Genomic DNA, 17,889 nt, shown 5'->3' on the forward strand with positions numbered 1-17,889 from the left:
TCCCATCACACGTGGGGATTACGGGAACTGCAATTCAAGATGGTATTTGGGTGGTGACACAGGCAAACCATATCATTCCGCCCCGGCCCCTCCCAAATCTCATGTCCTTACATTTCAAACATCACGCCTTTCCAACAGTCCCCCAAAGTGTTTACTCATTCCAGCATGGACGCAAAAGTCCAAGTCCAAAGTCTCATCTGAGTCAAGGCAAGTCCCTACCGTCCATGAGCCTATAAAACTGAAAGCAAGTTAGTTACCTCCTAGATACACTAGGGGTACAGGCTTTGGCTAAATAATCACATTCCAAATGGGAGAAATTTGCCAAAACAAAGGGATACAGGCCCTATGCAAGTCCAAAATACAGTAAGGCAGTCATTAAACCTTAACATCCCATAATGATTCTCCTTTGCTGCATGTTTCACGTACAGGTTACACTGACACAGGAGGTGGGCTCCCATGGCCTTGGGTAGCTCTGTCCCTGTGGCTTTGCTGGGTATGGCCCTGCACCTGGCTGCTTTCATGGGCTGGCATTGAGGGTCTGCAGCTTTTCCAGGTGCATGGTGCAAGCCTTCAGTGGTTCTACCATTCTGGGGTCTGGAGGAACATGGCCCATTTCTCACAGCTCCATTAAGCAGTGCCCAAGTGCGGACTCTGTGTGGAGGCTCCAACGCCACATTTCCCTTCCCCAGTGCCCTAGCAGGGGTTCTCCCAATGAGGGCTCTGCTCCTGCAGTGAACTTCTGCCTAGAAATCCAGATGTTTCCATACATTCTGTGAATGTGAAGTCTAGGCTAAGTTTCCCAAATCTCAATTCTTTTTTTTTTTTTTGAGACGGAGTCTCGCTGTGTCGCCCAGGCTGGAGTGCAGTGGCGCGATCTCGGCTCACTGCAAGCTCCGCCTCCCGGGTTCACGCCATTCTCCCACCTCAGCCTCCGAGTAGCTGGGACTACAGGCGCCCGCCACCGCGCCCGGCTAGTTTTTTGTATTTTTAGTAGAGACGAGGTTTCACCGTGTTAGCCAGGAGGGTCTCGATCTCCTGACCTCGTGATCCACCCGCCTCGGCCTCCCAAAGTGCTGGGATTACAGGCTTGAGCCACCGCGCCCGGCCAATTCTTGACTTCTGAGCACCCACAGGCCCAACACCACATGTATTCCACCAAGGCTTGGGGTTTGCACCCTCTGAAGCAAGGCCCGAGCTATCCTTTGGCCCCTTTGAGCTGCAGCTGAGGCTGAAGTTGCTGGGGTGCAGGACACCAAGTCCCTTAAGTGGCACACAGCAGTGAGGTCCTGGGCTCAGCCCACAAAACCATTTTTGCCTCTCAGACTTCCTTGTCTGTGATGAGAGGGGCTGCTGTGAAGGTCTCTGATACGCCCTGGAGACATCTCCCCCATTGTCTTGGTGATTAACACTTGGCTCCTTGTTACTTATGCAAATTTCTGCAGCAGTCTTGAATTTTTTTCCTAATAAATGGGTTTTTCTTTTCTACTGCATCATCAGGCTGCAAATTTTCCAAAATTTATGCTCTGTTTCCTTTTGAACACTTTGCTGCTTAGAAATTTATTCTGCCGGATACCCTAAATCATCTCTCTCAAGTTCAAAGTTTCACAGATCTCTAGGGCAGTGGCAAAATTCTGCCAGTCTCTTTGCTAAAGCATAGCAAGTGTTACCTTTGCTCCAGTTCCCTGCAAGTTCCTCATCTCTATCTGAGACCACCTCAGCCTGGATTTCATTGTCCATATCACTATCATTATTTTGGTCAAAGCTATTCAACAAGTCTCTCAGAAGTTCCAAAAGTTCCCACATCTTCCTGTTTTCTTCTCAGTCCTTCAAACTGTTCCAGCCTCTGCCTGTTAACCAGTTCCAAAATTGCTTCCATACTTTCGGGCATCTTTACATCAGCACCCCACTCCCAGTACATATTTACTGTATTAGTCTGTTCTCATGCTGCTACAAAGACATACCTGAGACTAGGTAATTTATAAAGGAAAGAGGTCTAATTGATTCACAGTTCCAAATGACTGAGGAGGCCTCAGGAAAATTACAATAATTGCAGAAGGCATCTCTTCACAAGTTGACAGGAGAGAGAATGAGTGCCATCAGGGGAAATGCCAGATGCTTATAAAACCATCAGATTTTGTGAGAACAAGTTCACTATCAAGAGAACAGCATGGGGGAATCTGCCCTCATTATTCAATTACCTCCCACCAGGTCTCTCCCAGGACATGTGGGGATTATGGGAACTATAATTCAAGATGAGATTTGGGTGGGGACACATCTAAACCATATTGAAAGAGATCAAATGAAGAGACTTAAGAGGCAGAAATGAAGTCCACAGGCAAACAGCCCGGGCGGTGCCCTGAGCCTAGTTAAAGATCGACCCCGGACCTAACCGATTAAGGTTATCTATAGACTCCAGACATTGTAAGGACAAGCACATTAAGAAAAACAACACCTGGGGAAGCTCCAATAAGGTTACAACCGTTTGTAAAAGCGCAGGAACCGATAAGAAGGCTGCTAAAAGCATAACTTCATAAGAAGGCTGCTAAAAGCATAACTTCACATTAACATGTAAACCCATTGTAATGCTGTAGCCTAGAGAAATGCCTTGTTCCTCTGTAACCTGACAAGTCCTGTTTACCTCGAGCTATAAATAGCAAGCGCACGCATTGTTTGAGGCCCTCTTGTATGTTGTAGAACGGAGGGACCAAGTTCGAACTTGCATTAAAGATCCTTGCCGCTTGGTTTGACTCTGGACTCTGGTGGTCTTCTTTGGGGAACAAACGGTCTGGGCATAACAATATCACTCTTTTATTCATATAAGAAAAAAATCAATTATAGGTAATACAATTGTTTTCAAAGGCAATATATTAATTAGTCATGCACTTATTTTCTACAAGAAAAGTGCAAATTGTATACCTAAGCTGATGGCATACAATATTTTAAATTTCCATAGAACAATTGTTTAGGGATCTTTCTTTTAAAATAAAATATTTTATCTATAATCATTGTGATTAATAATAGTATTCAGACAATTTGACTTCGATATATTTAAATTTTCACTTACTATGTATTTGTAGAATTTAATGACACATATAATAAAATGTTATTTGTTAAAAAAATTTTAATCATTGGTATTTTCTTAATACTCATTAGATGTTTATTGATTGGAAAAATATTTATCAGATTCTGTTTAAAATTAAGATGTGATTATATTTATATATATATGTGTGTGTGTGTGTGTATATATATAGTGCAAGACTGAATAAAAGAGGAAACATAAAAAGAGTAAAAGGAAAAACTCCAAGTTAATAGTAGTTTAATCAAGAAGGTGGAGTAGTGACCCAGAAGGCCTTAACCTCCTCTCAGCCAAATTTTGGACTATCTCTAATCCTCTGAACTCCCTTTTCTTGGAGCAATGACTTTAGAAAACTGAACTGCAAATATTTTCTCTCCCTCTTTGAGATGTATATCTTCTCCCAGCCTCTGGCCAGTTTTACAACCCAGGGATGTCTTTATGACCTGGGAGTCATCTCTTCGAAGTCTAAACAGGGAAGAACATAGCCCACATAGTTTTTGTGGAGCACAGGAGCCTAACTTTGATAAACGACAATTAGCAAATGCCCATGGCTTAGTCACCTTGACCAAACCTTTCCTAAAGTGCTACAGTACTTTCCCGCTAGCTCACCTCAGCACTTAGAAACTCTCCCACTTTTTGTTCAGTTGAGTTGAGTTCAATCATTCTCCCTTAGTGCAATAGTTTTTAGTAAAGTGTTTCCTTCCTGTATAACTTCTCTGGTGCAACTTTTCTTTGAAGCAAATGAGTGATTTTTTTCATGCTCCTATATGTTTTTCTGCAGTCCAAATTTTCTTCAACAAGAAATTCTTATTCTGATTATAAAAAAGAAATTATTAGTAATATAAGTTTTATTTGGTGAGAAAAAAAGAAATGAGACAGTATATTTTCTAAGGGTAAGACAGATCCCATAAACATTTAAAAAAAGAAATTCAAGGCCGGGCGCGGTGGCTCAAGCCTGTAATCCCAGCACTTTGGGAGGCCGAGACGGGCGGATCACGAGGTCAGGAGATCGAGACCATCCTGGCTAATACGGTGAAACCCCGTCTCTACTAAAAAATACAAAAAACTAGCCGGGCGACGAGGCGGGCACCTGTAGTCCCAGCTACTCGGGAGGCTGAGGCAGGAGAATGGCGTGAACCCGGGAGGCGGAGCTTGCAGTGAGCTGAGAGCCGGCCACTGCACTCCAGCCTGGGCAGCAGAGCAAGACTCCGTCTCAAAAAAAAAAAAAAAAAAAAAAAAAAAGAAATTCAGTACCATCCAAGGGTAGCTTAGATTAATACAGTAGAGACAGATTTAACTCTGACTGTGAAAAAAAATTAGATGAGAATATACCAGCAGACAACCAATTTCTGAACTCTACTGGATTTATGCCAGACTTACTTATCTTGACAAACATAAAAGTAACTTCATGCAGAGAAAATGTGCCTATAGGAAATAGGATTTTATTTCTGAAAATGGAAACAGGAATGTAATCAAATGAAACCAACAAAGGCAACAACTATCACCCATTGTAACTAAAGTAATTTTAGAAAACCATAGAGATGAAATACAATTGAATATATTGAGATACATGAGGCCAACAACACAATAACAAAAAAAAATAACACAAACAGATGTAAAGATATGGCATATGTGACTTGGTTATTTTGGTGCTTAAAATAACTGACTGAATAGACAGTTCTAAATGTTACTCCTACAAACGTAGCTACATAAATTGTTCACCGTAGAAAATTCAATTAAATTTTTGTTTTTTTTCTGCTTCTATAAAGATAAAGATCTAAAGATTAATATTAAACGAAAGAGCTCTTGAAGAGATTTGAATTAATTGCTGTATATTTGGTCCTTCTAAAAATTAATTTTTGTAAGAATTTTTTTTTTTACAATATAAACACCATTATGGTAAAATATTACCTGTGTCTAAAAAGCAAATAAAACTTTCAATGTGTCATTGGCTGAACTGGAGTTTGTATTGTTTTTCAGACACATTAATCTTGACAGCTCTCAACAGATATATGCAAAAAAATTGTAACAGCTCGTTTAAGGGAAAATCTGTAAATTAAGTATAATTTAGTACTTTTATGTATATATGAAGGAAGATTCTGAAAGTTTCAAGTGTTAGCTTTGCTAGGAATGCTCCCTGAATGGATCATTCTGTCCCTATATTCGATGACATTTCTCTTTGTGCACTACTGGACTTCAGAATACCTAAGAGAAAATAATTAGGGAACTCATTGACAGGTTTATCAATACTTTGTAAACACATTCTGTAGAATTTAACAACGTAGTTGTAATATTTGATTAAAAAGGCTTGATGTTTTATAGATTACTAAATTAAAACATTATACATACATATCAAATGAGTTATTTGATACAAAAGTCATTTGTAATCTAAAAGACAATATACAAATGTGATGTGTTATTGCTTAAATTGCTTAAATACTATGCATTAACTGTGGGGAAAAGAAAGAGACCAGGATGTGACTGTGTCTATATAGAAAGAAGTAGACATAAGAGACTCCATTTTGTTCTGTATTTGAGATGCTGTTAATCTGTGACCCTACCCCCAACCTTGTCCTTGCAAGAGACGTGTGCTGTGGTGACTCAAGGTTTAAAGGATTTTGAGCTGTGCAGGGTGTGCTTTGTTAAACAAGTGCCTGAAGGCAGCTTGCTTGTGAAGTCATCACTATTCTCTTAATCTCAAGTACCCAGGGACACGTACACTGCCAAAGGTCGCAGGGACCTCTGCCTAGGAAAGCTAGGTATTGTCCAAGGTTTCTCCCCCATGTGATAGTCTGAAATACGGCCTCGTGGGATGGGAAAGACCTGATCGTCCCCCAGCCTGACACCGTGAAGGGTCTGTGCTGAGGAGGACTAGTACAAGAGGAAAGAAGGCCTCTTGGCAGTTGAGATAGAGAAAAGCATGTGTCTCCTGGCCATCCCTGGGCAATGGAACATCTCGGTGTAAACCGGATTGTATGTTCTGTTTACTGAGAAAGGAGAAAACCGCCTTAGGGCTGAAGGTGGGACGTGCTAGCGGCAATGCTGCTCTTTATACACTAAAAAGGTTTATGGAGATGTTTGCATATGCATATCAAGGCACAGCACTTTTCCTTAAACTTATTCATGTCACAGAGATCTTTATTCATATGTCTTACTGCTGACCTTCTCCCTAAGATGATCCTATTATCCTGCCACTTCCCTTTTTCTAAGATGGTAAAGATAATGATCAATAAATACTGAGGGAACTCAGAGACCGGTGCCAGCGTGGGTCCTCTGTAAGCTGAGCGCCGGTCCCCGGGCCCACTTTTTCTTTCTCTATACTTTGTCTCTGTGTCTCATTTCTTTTCTCAAGTCTCTCGTTCCACCTAACGAGAATGCCCACAGGTGTGGAGGGGGCAGGCCACCCCTTCAATTAATATTCTTTAATATATTCATACGAAGTGAAACCACACAAGAAATTTTATGCCACAGTTTTCTGATTCTGCAAAAGTAGAACTGAAGGTGACAACTGGGACATTTTAATACTGAAAGAGGGCTTTATTCATCATCATGCTGGGGAAACAAGAAGAAACCAGACTGGACCAAATGGGCACATATGGTCACTCTCGTTATGAGAAATTTCTGCTTGTGAAAAAGAGGTTTTCAGGACATACAAATCCATACGCGGCCCGGCACAGTGGCTCACGCCTGTAATCCCAGCACTTTGGGAGGCCGAGGTGGGTGGATCACCTGAAGTCAGGAGTTCAAGACCAGCCTGGCCAACATGGTGAAACCTCGTCTCTACTGAAAATACAAAAACTAGCTGGGCACAGTGATGCACTTATAATTGCAGCTACTCAGGAGTCTGAGGCAGGAGAGTTGCTTGAGCCCAGGAGGCGCAGGTTGCAGTGAGCCGAGATTGTACCATTGCATTTCAGCCTGGCGACAGAGCAAGACTCTGTCTCAAAAAAAAAAAATCCATATGGAACATTGAAACACACTGGAAAATCAACGTAGTATCATTTGCACAACTTCCAAATCTTTGGAGTTCTAAAAGTTTGGCACAAGAAGCAAGATACCCCAAGGGCATGATACCCCAAGGTTATAGCAGCTATAGCACCAGTCAATATTCCTTTAGGCTGCCCACATCAGAAACTAAGCATAATATCTTAAAGAAATGGACATTGATTTTTCTCACATAACAAGAAAAGCAGAAATAGGAAGCCCAGGGATGGTAACTTTCTCCAGATCTTCTGGGGCCTTGATTTGTTCTAGCTTCCTGCTCAGTTGTTAGAAAGTAACTTTCAGCCTGGCATGGGGACTCACGCCTGTAATTCCAGCACTTTGAAATGTCAAGGTGGGTGGATCACCTGAGGTCAGGAGTTCGAGACCAGCCTGGCCAAGGTAGTGAAATCCTGTCTCTTGTAAAAATACAAAAATTAGCTGGGTGTGGTGGTGGGCGCCTGTAATCCCAGCTACTTGGGAGGATGAGGCAGGAGAATCGCTTGAACCCGGGAAGCAGAGGTTGCAGTGAGCAAAGATTGCGCCATAGCATTGCAGCCTGGGCAACAAGAATGAAACTCTGTCTGAAAAAAAGAAAGTAACTTTCATTTTGTGGTTGCAAGATTATTTGGCATTATCAGGTCACACACTTCCGTACCAAGAAGGAAGGCAACAGAAGGAAAGAAACAGTGATGCTTACCAGAGAAATCTATCCTTTTAAATCAAGAGATTAACAACATTCCTTGCAGCCCTATCCTGTTAAACACTTGCTGGATATAGCAAATAAAAAATCTTTGACAATTATGAATAATAAATTTGTTATTGCAAATTCAAATTTAGCTGCATTTCTTGCATTTTACCTGGCAACTCCATGCCTGGTAGACTTCTGCATGTGTTTTAGTGGCCAGGACAGTGGCTGGTATGGTCTGAAAGTTTGTGTGGCCCCTACATTTATATATTGAAACCTAATCCTTAAAGTGATAGCATTAAGAAGTAGAACTTTAGGAAGTAACTGACTCATGAGGGTGGAACCCTCAGGAGGATTAAAGCCTGGATAAAACTGTCCCCATCACTGCACCCCTCTTCCACCATTTGAAGACACTGTGAAGGCACCAGACATGGGAAACAGGTCCAGCTACATTTGAATTTGCAATAAAAATATTATTACTAACAGAAATAGATGTAAAGATATGGCATATGTGATTTGGTTATTCTGGCACTTAAAATAATGGACTGAATAGACAGTTCTCAATGTTAATCCCAGAAACCAGCTATATAAATTGTTCACTGTAGAAAATTCACGAACCTTTTGTTTTTTTCTGCTTCTATGAAATAAGATAAAGATCCAAAGATTAAATTAATATCTGACATATTTAAGACCTTCCTCCAAATCTATTGTGAGTCTTACCCATTTACTAAGGTCAAAAGGGGCATAATGCATTATATGTTGTTTCATTCAAAGATCCCCATGGGGTATTTCTCCTCCCCAGTAGCCACTTGGCTGAAGTCACCCTGGGAGCAACTCCAAGAAGTCCCTTTTCCTGTGGCCCTTGGTCCTGCTCAGGTCCCCTCCTCATAGTCTTTCCTCATCCCTAGGAAAGCGGCATTTCCTCTCTATCCCAGGTGACAGATGACTCAGAATCTCTGGAGACCCAGTCCCCACACAACCTCATCAGAGGATTCACACCCAATCAAAGCTGGTCTTTACTGATACTGGATTTTCTTTCCAGCTGCTTAGAAAATAAGATTTTCTCCATATGGTTATAATCAGTTTAAAAGCACCCAGTGGAAGGCCTACCACTATTTTTGTCTCAGCCTATAGCTACAAGGCCTTTCTTCTTTAGATGCTTTTGCTGACAGTTCAAAGATAAGTGAGAAACATCTTTTTTTGGTCATTTCTTAAGTAGTTATTTAGTACTTACAATGAAGCAGATATTGCTCTAAATGCTTTAGAGCATTAACTCAGTTATGAAGAACAACCCTATGATATAGTTATTATTACTATCATCATCAAACTCTGATGTCTTGCAGTATAATTATGCTAACTGCCAAGGGCCTACAGGTTAAGGGCACAGTCCTCAGCAAGACTGCCCCCCTTTTGGATTCCAGCCAAAAGTCTGGGGGTCCCTAGGTCATTTGAACTTTTGAGCAACCAGCTACAAATCCTGGGATTCTCACAAGCCCCCCAGGTTTCACAATCTACTAGAATGGCTCACAAAAGTCAGCAAAGTACTAATACAGCTTTATTATAAAGGATACAAATTAGGACAATCCTGGCAAACAAAAAATATGAAAAGGTCTGAGAGGGTCCCAAATGCAGAGCTTCTGAGACCCCTCCCCAAGGATGCAGGGCACATCAAACTCCAGCCTACCAATGTGCTCACCAAATCGGAGTTTCCATGGAGCGTCAATGTCCACAGTTTTTACTGGTGCCTCATTGCATAGGCGTCAGTGATGCCGTCACTGGCAGCATGTTTGAACTCCCATCTCGAGCCTGTCCCGCACCTCCTGGAGGTTGGGCTGGTTTTAATCATGTGATTGGTCTTTAATCACATTGTTGTTTTTTCTGGTATGACTAGACCCTTACCCTGAGTCATCTCACCTGGTAGGATAAACTCAGATGTGATCCAAGGGGCTCACGAATAACAAAGACACTCTTATTCCGTGGGAAATTCCAAGGATTTGGTTCCCTCCCAGAAATCAAGGACAAAAATCAGCCAGATTCTTTACAAAACAACACCCACATTTTGCACTTGAGTAAAAATGTCACAAAGAGGTTGAGTGAATTGCTCAAGGTCATAGAGCCAGTAAACAGCAGAGCCAGGATATGAAGCTGGATAGTGGCTCTGGAGTCTCTGCCCATAAGCACCACGCCACCGGGCTTCACCAGGAACACTCAGAGAGGGAGTTTAGTGCTATCAATTTCCTTTCTACAGCCAAACAATAAGTTTTGGAACTACAAATAAAAATACCTCCTCACTGAAACAGTAACAGATTTAGCACATGTGTGGCATGAGTCATGTTCTGACGCTCCCAGCCTCAGCTAGGTGTGTATCAAACGGTTAAGTAAAAGGACATGCATCCAGGTGTTGTTTTGAGAATTAAATGAAATTACCCAAACAAGTTTGCTCAAGATTCAATACCTGGTAACTGTAGTAAAAAATATCAGTTGTCAAAATTGTTGTTGCTATTATTAAAAATAATAAGTTAAAAACCCCCTTTCATCAATGAACTACTCCACTCAGGCAACATGCAGAATTTCTGTGGGCTTTCCCCCAAGGGCTCCATGAACTAGAATATTAGAAATGCAGGTTGGCACATATCCAAACTGCTCAGTGATTACAACCCTGGGTGAGCACATCCATGCTCAGACAGCAAAGGGCATATTCAGCAGCAGTTGTCTCATCAGCGGCAATAACAGCAAATGAGGCACTTGAATACATCTAAGGACAGAAAGGCAACACAGAGGAGGCGCCCTGTCAGAAGGAACAGAGGAGCAGAGTGAAGAGCAGTAGAGTATGGAAAGAAGACAAAGCAGGCCTACAGGGATCTGGCCTTACAGATACGGAATGTTACAGGTGGAAGGGTCTTTGGAATTAAAGCTGTGCATTTTTAGACATGCACTTGAAAGTCAGGCAACATGGGGAAAACTTAGGAATGATGATTGGATAGGAGACACTTTAGAAAACGTGAAATATGGGATAATCCAATAGCATAGGAATTTCCAATTCATCAAATATATAAAGACAGGCAGTGACAGCAGAGCATAGTGGAAGTGATGTCCTTAACCTTACTAAATCATGATGCACTGCACAAAATGCTCACCAAAACAATAAATGTGAGTTTATTGTAAAGCAGAAATTTGACTTGTATCCTGAGATAACAGAAAAAAAAATTAACTATTCCATTCTTTCTTGCAATTGTAGCAACATATATTCTGGGAAAAAGGAAAGAAACAAATCACCTTGAGAATGCAAAGGAATAGGAAGTTGGGATTAAAATTGATGAAGAAAAGTGAGCAGCCATGATTCAGATGACAGAATACATGGTGAAGTCATGGACAGTTGTTCCCCCATTTTTTATTGCTCTTATATATAAAACTCCTACGGATATTTATATACAGGTTTTTTTGAAGACATACATTTTCATTATCTGGGAGATAAACAATGTACCTAGGAGAAGAATTTATGGGCCATGCAGTAAATCTATGTTTAACTTTCCGAGAACTGCCAAATTTTTTTTCATCACTACCTCACCATTTGACATTCCCACTACTACCATATGAGAGTGACAGTTCCTCCACATCCTTGCCAACACCGATCTGCCTTTATTTTGTTGTTCTTTATGAATGGCCATTCTAGGAAGTATAAAGTGGTATCTCATGGTGGTTTCCATTTGGATTTTCCTGATAAATAATGTGAAGGATTTCTGTGTGTGCTTATGGGCTATGATTGTATCTTCCTTGAAGAAACATATATTCCCATACATTGCCCATTTTTAAGGGAGTTGTCTTTGAGTTGTAGGCATTCTTTTACATTTTGTTAGATACACCACTGAAGAAATTTTCTCCCACTGTGTTTTTTTTTTTTTTCACTTTCTTATTACTGTCTTTGAAACCACTAAAATCTTGAGTTTATCTATTTTTGCTTTTCTTGCTTATCTTTCAGTGTCATATCTAAGAAACCATTGCCTCATCTAAGGTCAGAAAGACTTACATTTTTTAAAGAGAGTTTTATAGTTTTATCTCTTACATTAGGTCAATGATCCATTTTGAGTTAATTTTTAGGTATGTTATAAAGTACAGGTCCAACTCATTATTTTGCATGTGGATATCGAGTTGTCTCAGTGCTGTTTATCGTCAAAGGCTATTCTTTCCCCTAGAATCATCTTGGTATTCTTTGCAAAAATATGTTAACCAGAAATGTAAGGGGTTCTTTTTGGATTCTCAGTTCTATTCTGTTGATTTATATCCTATGCCAGTATCACAATGTCTTAGTTATTATAGATTTTAAGTAAGTTTTGGAATAGGGTTGTGTGAGTTCTCCAACTTTGTTCGTTTTGCACATTACCATTTTAGGAATTCTGGGTCTTTGAATTGTTATGTGATTTTAAAAATCGGCCTATCAACTTTTTCAAAAAGTCATCTGATTTTTTATAGAGATTGTGTTATCAATATTAAGTCTTCCAATCCATGAATGTAGTATTTCTTTCCATATATTTAGGCTCTTTAATTTCTTTCACTGATGTTTTGTAGTTTTCAGTGTAAAAACTTGCAGTTCTTTTCTTAAATTTTCTTGTAAGTATTTGTTTTTCTTATGTTGTTGTAAACTAAATAATTGTTTTTTTAATTTTTCCTTTTTTCCTCCCCTACTGAGTAAGTATGTTTTTAATCTGATTTTTGAATTAGGAATCGCTGTGTATAGAAATACAGATTGTTTCTGTGTCTTGATCACGGGTACTGCCATCCTCCTGAACTATATTCTTAGTTCAAATAGAATTTTCTTGTAAATTCCTTAGAATTTCCTACATACAAGATTATGTCATCTGAACATAGAGATAGTTTGACTTCTTCATTTCCAGTTTGGACACTTTTTATTTATTTATTTATTTCCTTGCTAGGTTGCTCTAGCGAAAACCACCAACACAATGTTGAACAGAGCTGGTGACAGCAGACGGTCTTGCCTTTGTCCTCATCTTACGGGGTAAGTGATCAGTTACCATTGAGTACAACGTTAGCTCTGTTTTACTTTTGTTTTGTTTCCTTTTTTTATTTTTTGGGACTTGCCCTTTATCAGGTTGAGAAAATTTCCTGCCATTCTTAGTTTATTTACTTTTTTCTCATAAAATGGTGTTGGGCTTTGTCAAATGCTTTTTCTGCAAATGTTGAGATAATCATTTGATTTTGTTCTTTATTCTATTAACATGATATACCATATTTTCTGATTTTTGAATGCTCAGCCTTGCTTTCTTGTCATAAATCTCACAAAGACATATTGTGAAATCTTTTTTATATGTGGCTGAACTTGATTTGCTGGTGTTTTATGTAGGTGTCTTAAAGCTATATTCATAAGGTTGTTGTTTTCTTTTTATTTGACATTTTTATTTGATTATTGTATCTGGGTAATTCTGACCCGAGAGAATGAGTCAAGAACAATTCCCTGCTCTTCTGTTTTTGAAAGTGTTGTGAGGGATTGGTGTTAATTCTTTAAACAATTGGAAGAATTCAGCCTTGAAGCCATGTGGACATTAGCTTTGCTTTGTGAGAAGTTTTTGATGACTAATTCAATCTCTTTACTTGCTGTAGGTCTATTCCAATGTTCTCTTTTTTTCTTTAGTTCTGCTTCTTGGTGTTTTCTTGGAATTTGTCAATTTCATCTAGGTTATCTAATATTTTGGTGCACAATTGTTAATAGCATTTCCTTTTAATTATTTTTGTTTCTGTAAATTCAGGAGTAATATTCCTCTCATTCCTGATTTTGGAAAAGAATGTTCCATGCGCAATTGAAAAGAATATGTATTCCACAATACCTGGATGACGTGCTCTAATTGTGTCTGTTAGGTCTGGTTGGTTTATAGTGTTATTTAAGTCTTCTATTCCTTTGTTGATATTTTGTCTGCTTGTTCTATTTGTTTTTGAAAGTGGGGCATCAACATCTTTAACTATTCAGACTAAGTGTTAGTCATAAGGCAAAGCTCTTTCCAGTAACCACAACACCACCTCTGAAGAATATGAATATATAAATTCATAGAGATCTGTTTTAGAGGGGTTGCATTAGAATATCCAGATTTTCATATATTTGCTTTCTGTATATTTTCACCATGGGTATTTCTATGGTTTTAAATGAACTTTTATATCATGTTAAAACTTTTCATAAAGCTTTCTATCTTTGTCTTACTTATTTTAATGCATATTTTAGCAGTAGTATTCTGGAGATAACAAGCTTTCCAATGTTTAATAATTTATCTTTCAGTAATTTTATAGGTGCTATCAATTTTTTATAATATTGCTCTGAATACACAATTGCTTTACCGGATTGCTGTTTTTGAAGGTCTTTAAAATGATGTCACAGACTTTTAAATAAGGTCCCACAGATTACATGCAATGTTATTTATTCATAGAGATTTACTTATTGATTTAGATACTCACAGTCCATCTCTACCTGACAATGTTTGCTATCTGTTTTGTTATATATTCCAAGCACCACCGTCAGTAGATTCCGAACAAATATTTAAAAATGAACGAATATGTAAGCATACCTAAGTTATATACATAAAACCTGTGTTTATATATCCATATGCTGGCAAAGAAAAACTCCGGAAACACAAGCATCGTATTACGAGTTAAATGAACACTTATTCTTCAATAAATTTAACATTAATTTGAATGTTATTTGTTATTCACACTTTGTGTCACATTTTCAGACCTTGACAATGATGTCAATCCATTTGATATTTTCAATGCAACAGAAAGGTTATTTTAGGAGATAACATACACAACAACAAATAATTTTTTTTATGCTTATGAGCGAAAAAAACACATATCAGTATCTTCTCTTTCAGGAAAGTTAGCCATAATGATAATCACTGGAAACCTCATTATCAGTTTAGCTAAAACCTTCGAACGTGTTTAAAATATTATTTGGTCTCAGGGTACATGAAATTGATTTCATAACTGATATAGTAACATTGTTTTTAAATCAGAGGGTTTTTATAAAATTATGTTTAAACTCATCATTGTAAACAAGTGTTCTTTGGTACATACATTGATAAACCATTTTAATTGTTCTAACTCGTTTTTGCTGAGAGTCAGACTTAATATTGGCTCTGAAATGACCAGCAGGTAGAGAAGACGGCAAATGAGAATGAGCAGGAAGACACTTACAGCTTACTCGACAGCACGGGGAGATCATGGATGATCTCTTCATAGGGCTCTTCTTGTGCTAAGGTAGAAACAGATAAAGGCTCCTTCATTTTTTCTTCCCAGGCAATTTCGGCTTTCAGTAGCATTTCCTCAATAAACTCAGATGCAGCAATATCTACAAGAAAAAAATAAGAAAATCAGAAAAATGATGGGTGGTGATAGTACATAAATCTATTTACTTTCAATAATTCCAACATGCTTAAAATGCTAAAAATTTATCAATGTATGAATCAAAACAAAAAAATCTTAAAAGTTTATAGCTGGGATAAAATTGAAGTACTGTCATTTAAAAACACTATTTTGTTTTACATCAGTGACATATTTAATTATAAATGAAATAAAATATGAAAATAGTATACACTGGATGGTGATATATAAAATAAAAAATCATTGAGAATAAGCTTGCACAAACTTAATGTCATTTCATTCTCAGTAAAACTTGTCCTGCATCTTGGTGGCTATGAACCAAAATTACAGAAAGAGTTACACTTTCCCATCGACTGGATTACAAAGTATGTAACTGGCTTTCTATAAACATTCTACTAAATGGGTAGTTGTACAAGTAAATACTCAGTTGTATTATTTAAACAAGGGGTCTGCCCTCTAGCCATAATATTTTTACCTTTATCAATTGCAAATATAAATAAATATATTTCCTTACAAATTACACATAACAGTAATATCTCAACATGTTTGGGCAGCAACATATATATTGCTGTTTGGGCAGCAACATATATATGTATCAATCAAGTTTATACTAACAACAATTACTGATCTAGAAACTGATATAGATCATGAGGAAAAAAATCAACATTCATATCAATTAAGAACCTACTGGAGTCAGCTGCTTCTTCTCGATCATCAGGACCAGACTGTGTGACCACCTATGTCTATAAATGAGAGCTTTGTGGCCTTCTGCCTGGTTACAGTAATGTAGCTGCCACAAGAAGATATTATGTAAAGATTTTATCATTATTTGCCTCAGATTACATTATATACATGTAAAGAGTAGGTGAGTGTTCAGCTTTCCTACTTTGGGAGATTGAGATGGGCGGATCACGAGGTCAGGAGATCGAGACCATCCTGGCTAACCCGGTGAAACCCCGTCTCTACTAAAAAATACAAAAAATTAGCTGGGCGTGGTGGCAGGTGCCTGTGGTCCCAGCTACTTGGGAGGCTGAGGCAGGAGAATGGCGTGAACTCGGGAGGCGGAGCTTGCAGTGAGCTGAGATCCGGCCACTGCACTCCAGCCTGGGTGACAGAGCAAGACTCTGTCTCAAAAAAAAAAAAAAAAATTTCTATCCCACCTAACAAATTGTTTCCCTCCCCTGATTTTTTTATGAATCCATTCCAAATTCAAGAAACATAAAATAACAGTAATATACTATAACACTGATGACGACTTTCATTTGCTCAGTTATAGCATAGGTTTCTGATTTACTGTTCTCTGCTCTATTCTTGTATCTGGTTTTATCTAGTTTTATCTTCTTGCTGCCTGGATTATTGGCGTATCTGCTTTAGTTGAAACCTCTCACTGCATTATAACTCTTTGCTTTTTGAATGTGATAAAAGTATTTTCATTCAACTAGCAAATCTTTACTGAGGATCTATTATGGGCCCAGCACTGTGTCCCGTATTGCCAGTAGGCCATGAATAAGGTACTAGGTTGCTGGTCGACTTTGCACGAGCAATATGGTAAAAGTTGCCTGAGAGAGTCCTCATGCACTGTGCTGAGATGACCGGTGCTGAATCTAGACCGGAAGTTCATTCATTGCCTCCGTTCCTAAGATTGTCAACCGCCATGCCTGGACATCTGTTTGAAATGTCACTAGACCTAAATGGCGAGAATACGCCATGGGAGTCCATGCAGTCAAAAGTCAGTCATATCCTCCCTTGTCTGGGAAATAAGCCAGGAATACGACTTTAAAAACGTGAGCTACTGTTAGACCCAGATTAGAGTTAACAGAGGATGTGACTTTTATTCATAGTAAACATATTTTTTTAAAATACCTAAAAGTTTCTATTTGCTCTTTTGATATTTATCATTAGCATACTAATATAGTTAATGTTAAAATTACTAGACTGTAAGTAATACTAGCTTGATTCTGAAGTTTGTGACTATTAAGCTGTCTTAAATTTCGGTTTGGTAAATCTGCAGTTTAGCAGAGAAGATGAAGTAATAAACATTAAATAATGATACTGAATTCCAATAAGTAACAAATAGAGACAAATCCCTTCTTCTGGCTTTAACTGGAGATTTATTAGAAATTCATACTCCTGAGAGTATATCAAATGACAAATCTCAAAAGTAAAGTACATTTAAGTTAGCAGAGGTATAGCAAGAGCAATAATAGATTCAGTAAGTTATTCAGATCAATTACTGCCTTCAAAATTTTGATATGATATTACTTATGCTAGATTTTTCTCTTTATTATTCAGAACTCTTTTTACTATTGCAAAAATCATTATGATTAGTAACTTTCTGTTACATTTTAAAAGCTACAAAATTAATGTAGCATCCATTTATTAAGTAAGTATATGAATACACAAAAGGGCAGTGACTAAGATAATTTTAGAAATCTTCAAAAATATTTTTATTAAAAAATAAGTAACATTAAGTCAAGATTTTCAAAGTCTGAAATTTGCATGAGAATGTCAGCCTCTGTATTTTTCTTGTAGTTTAAATATCTGCACAGATAATAACGCTATTATTTTTCAAAAATACCTTAACGGATAAGCATGTATTTGGTAGGATGAGATACTAGTTAAATAACAGTAAAAATGTATTTTAAAGTAAGTTACACTGAATGAATCACTATCCTGAAAGTTTAAAACATGAAAGGCAAAATACAACAAAGTACAACAGTACAGTGTAGATGAAACTGTGAATAGCCTCTTGGAATGGAGCCGA

General features: G+C 38.2%; 1 protein-coding gene across 1 annotated transcript in view; it reads right to left on the reverse strand.

The window, feature by feature from the left end:
• MYO16 (myosin XVI) overlaps positions 1 to 17,889 on the reverse strand; it is a 569,170-nt gene that overhangs the window by 400,275 nt on the left and 151,006 nt on the right. The window contains 1 exon segment of the mRNA XM_033177288.1: positions 14,940 to 15,093. Coding sequence (XP_033033179.1) covers positions 14,940 to 15,093 — 154 coding nt within the window.

The sequence above is a fragment of the Trachypithecus francoisi genome, unplaced genomic scaffold, assembly GCF_009764315.1.
Source record: "Trachypithecus francoisi isolate TF-2019V2 unplaced genomic scaffold, Tfra_2.0 Lachesis_group18, whole genome shotgun sequence".
Classification (NCBI taxonomy): domain Eukaryota; kingdom Metazoa; phylum Chordata; class Mammalia; order Primates; family Cercopithecidae; genus Trachypithecus; species Trachypithecus francoisi.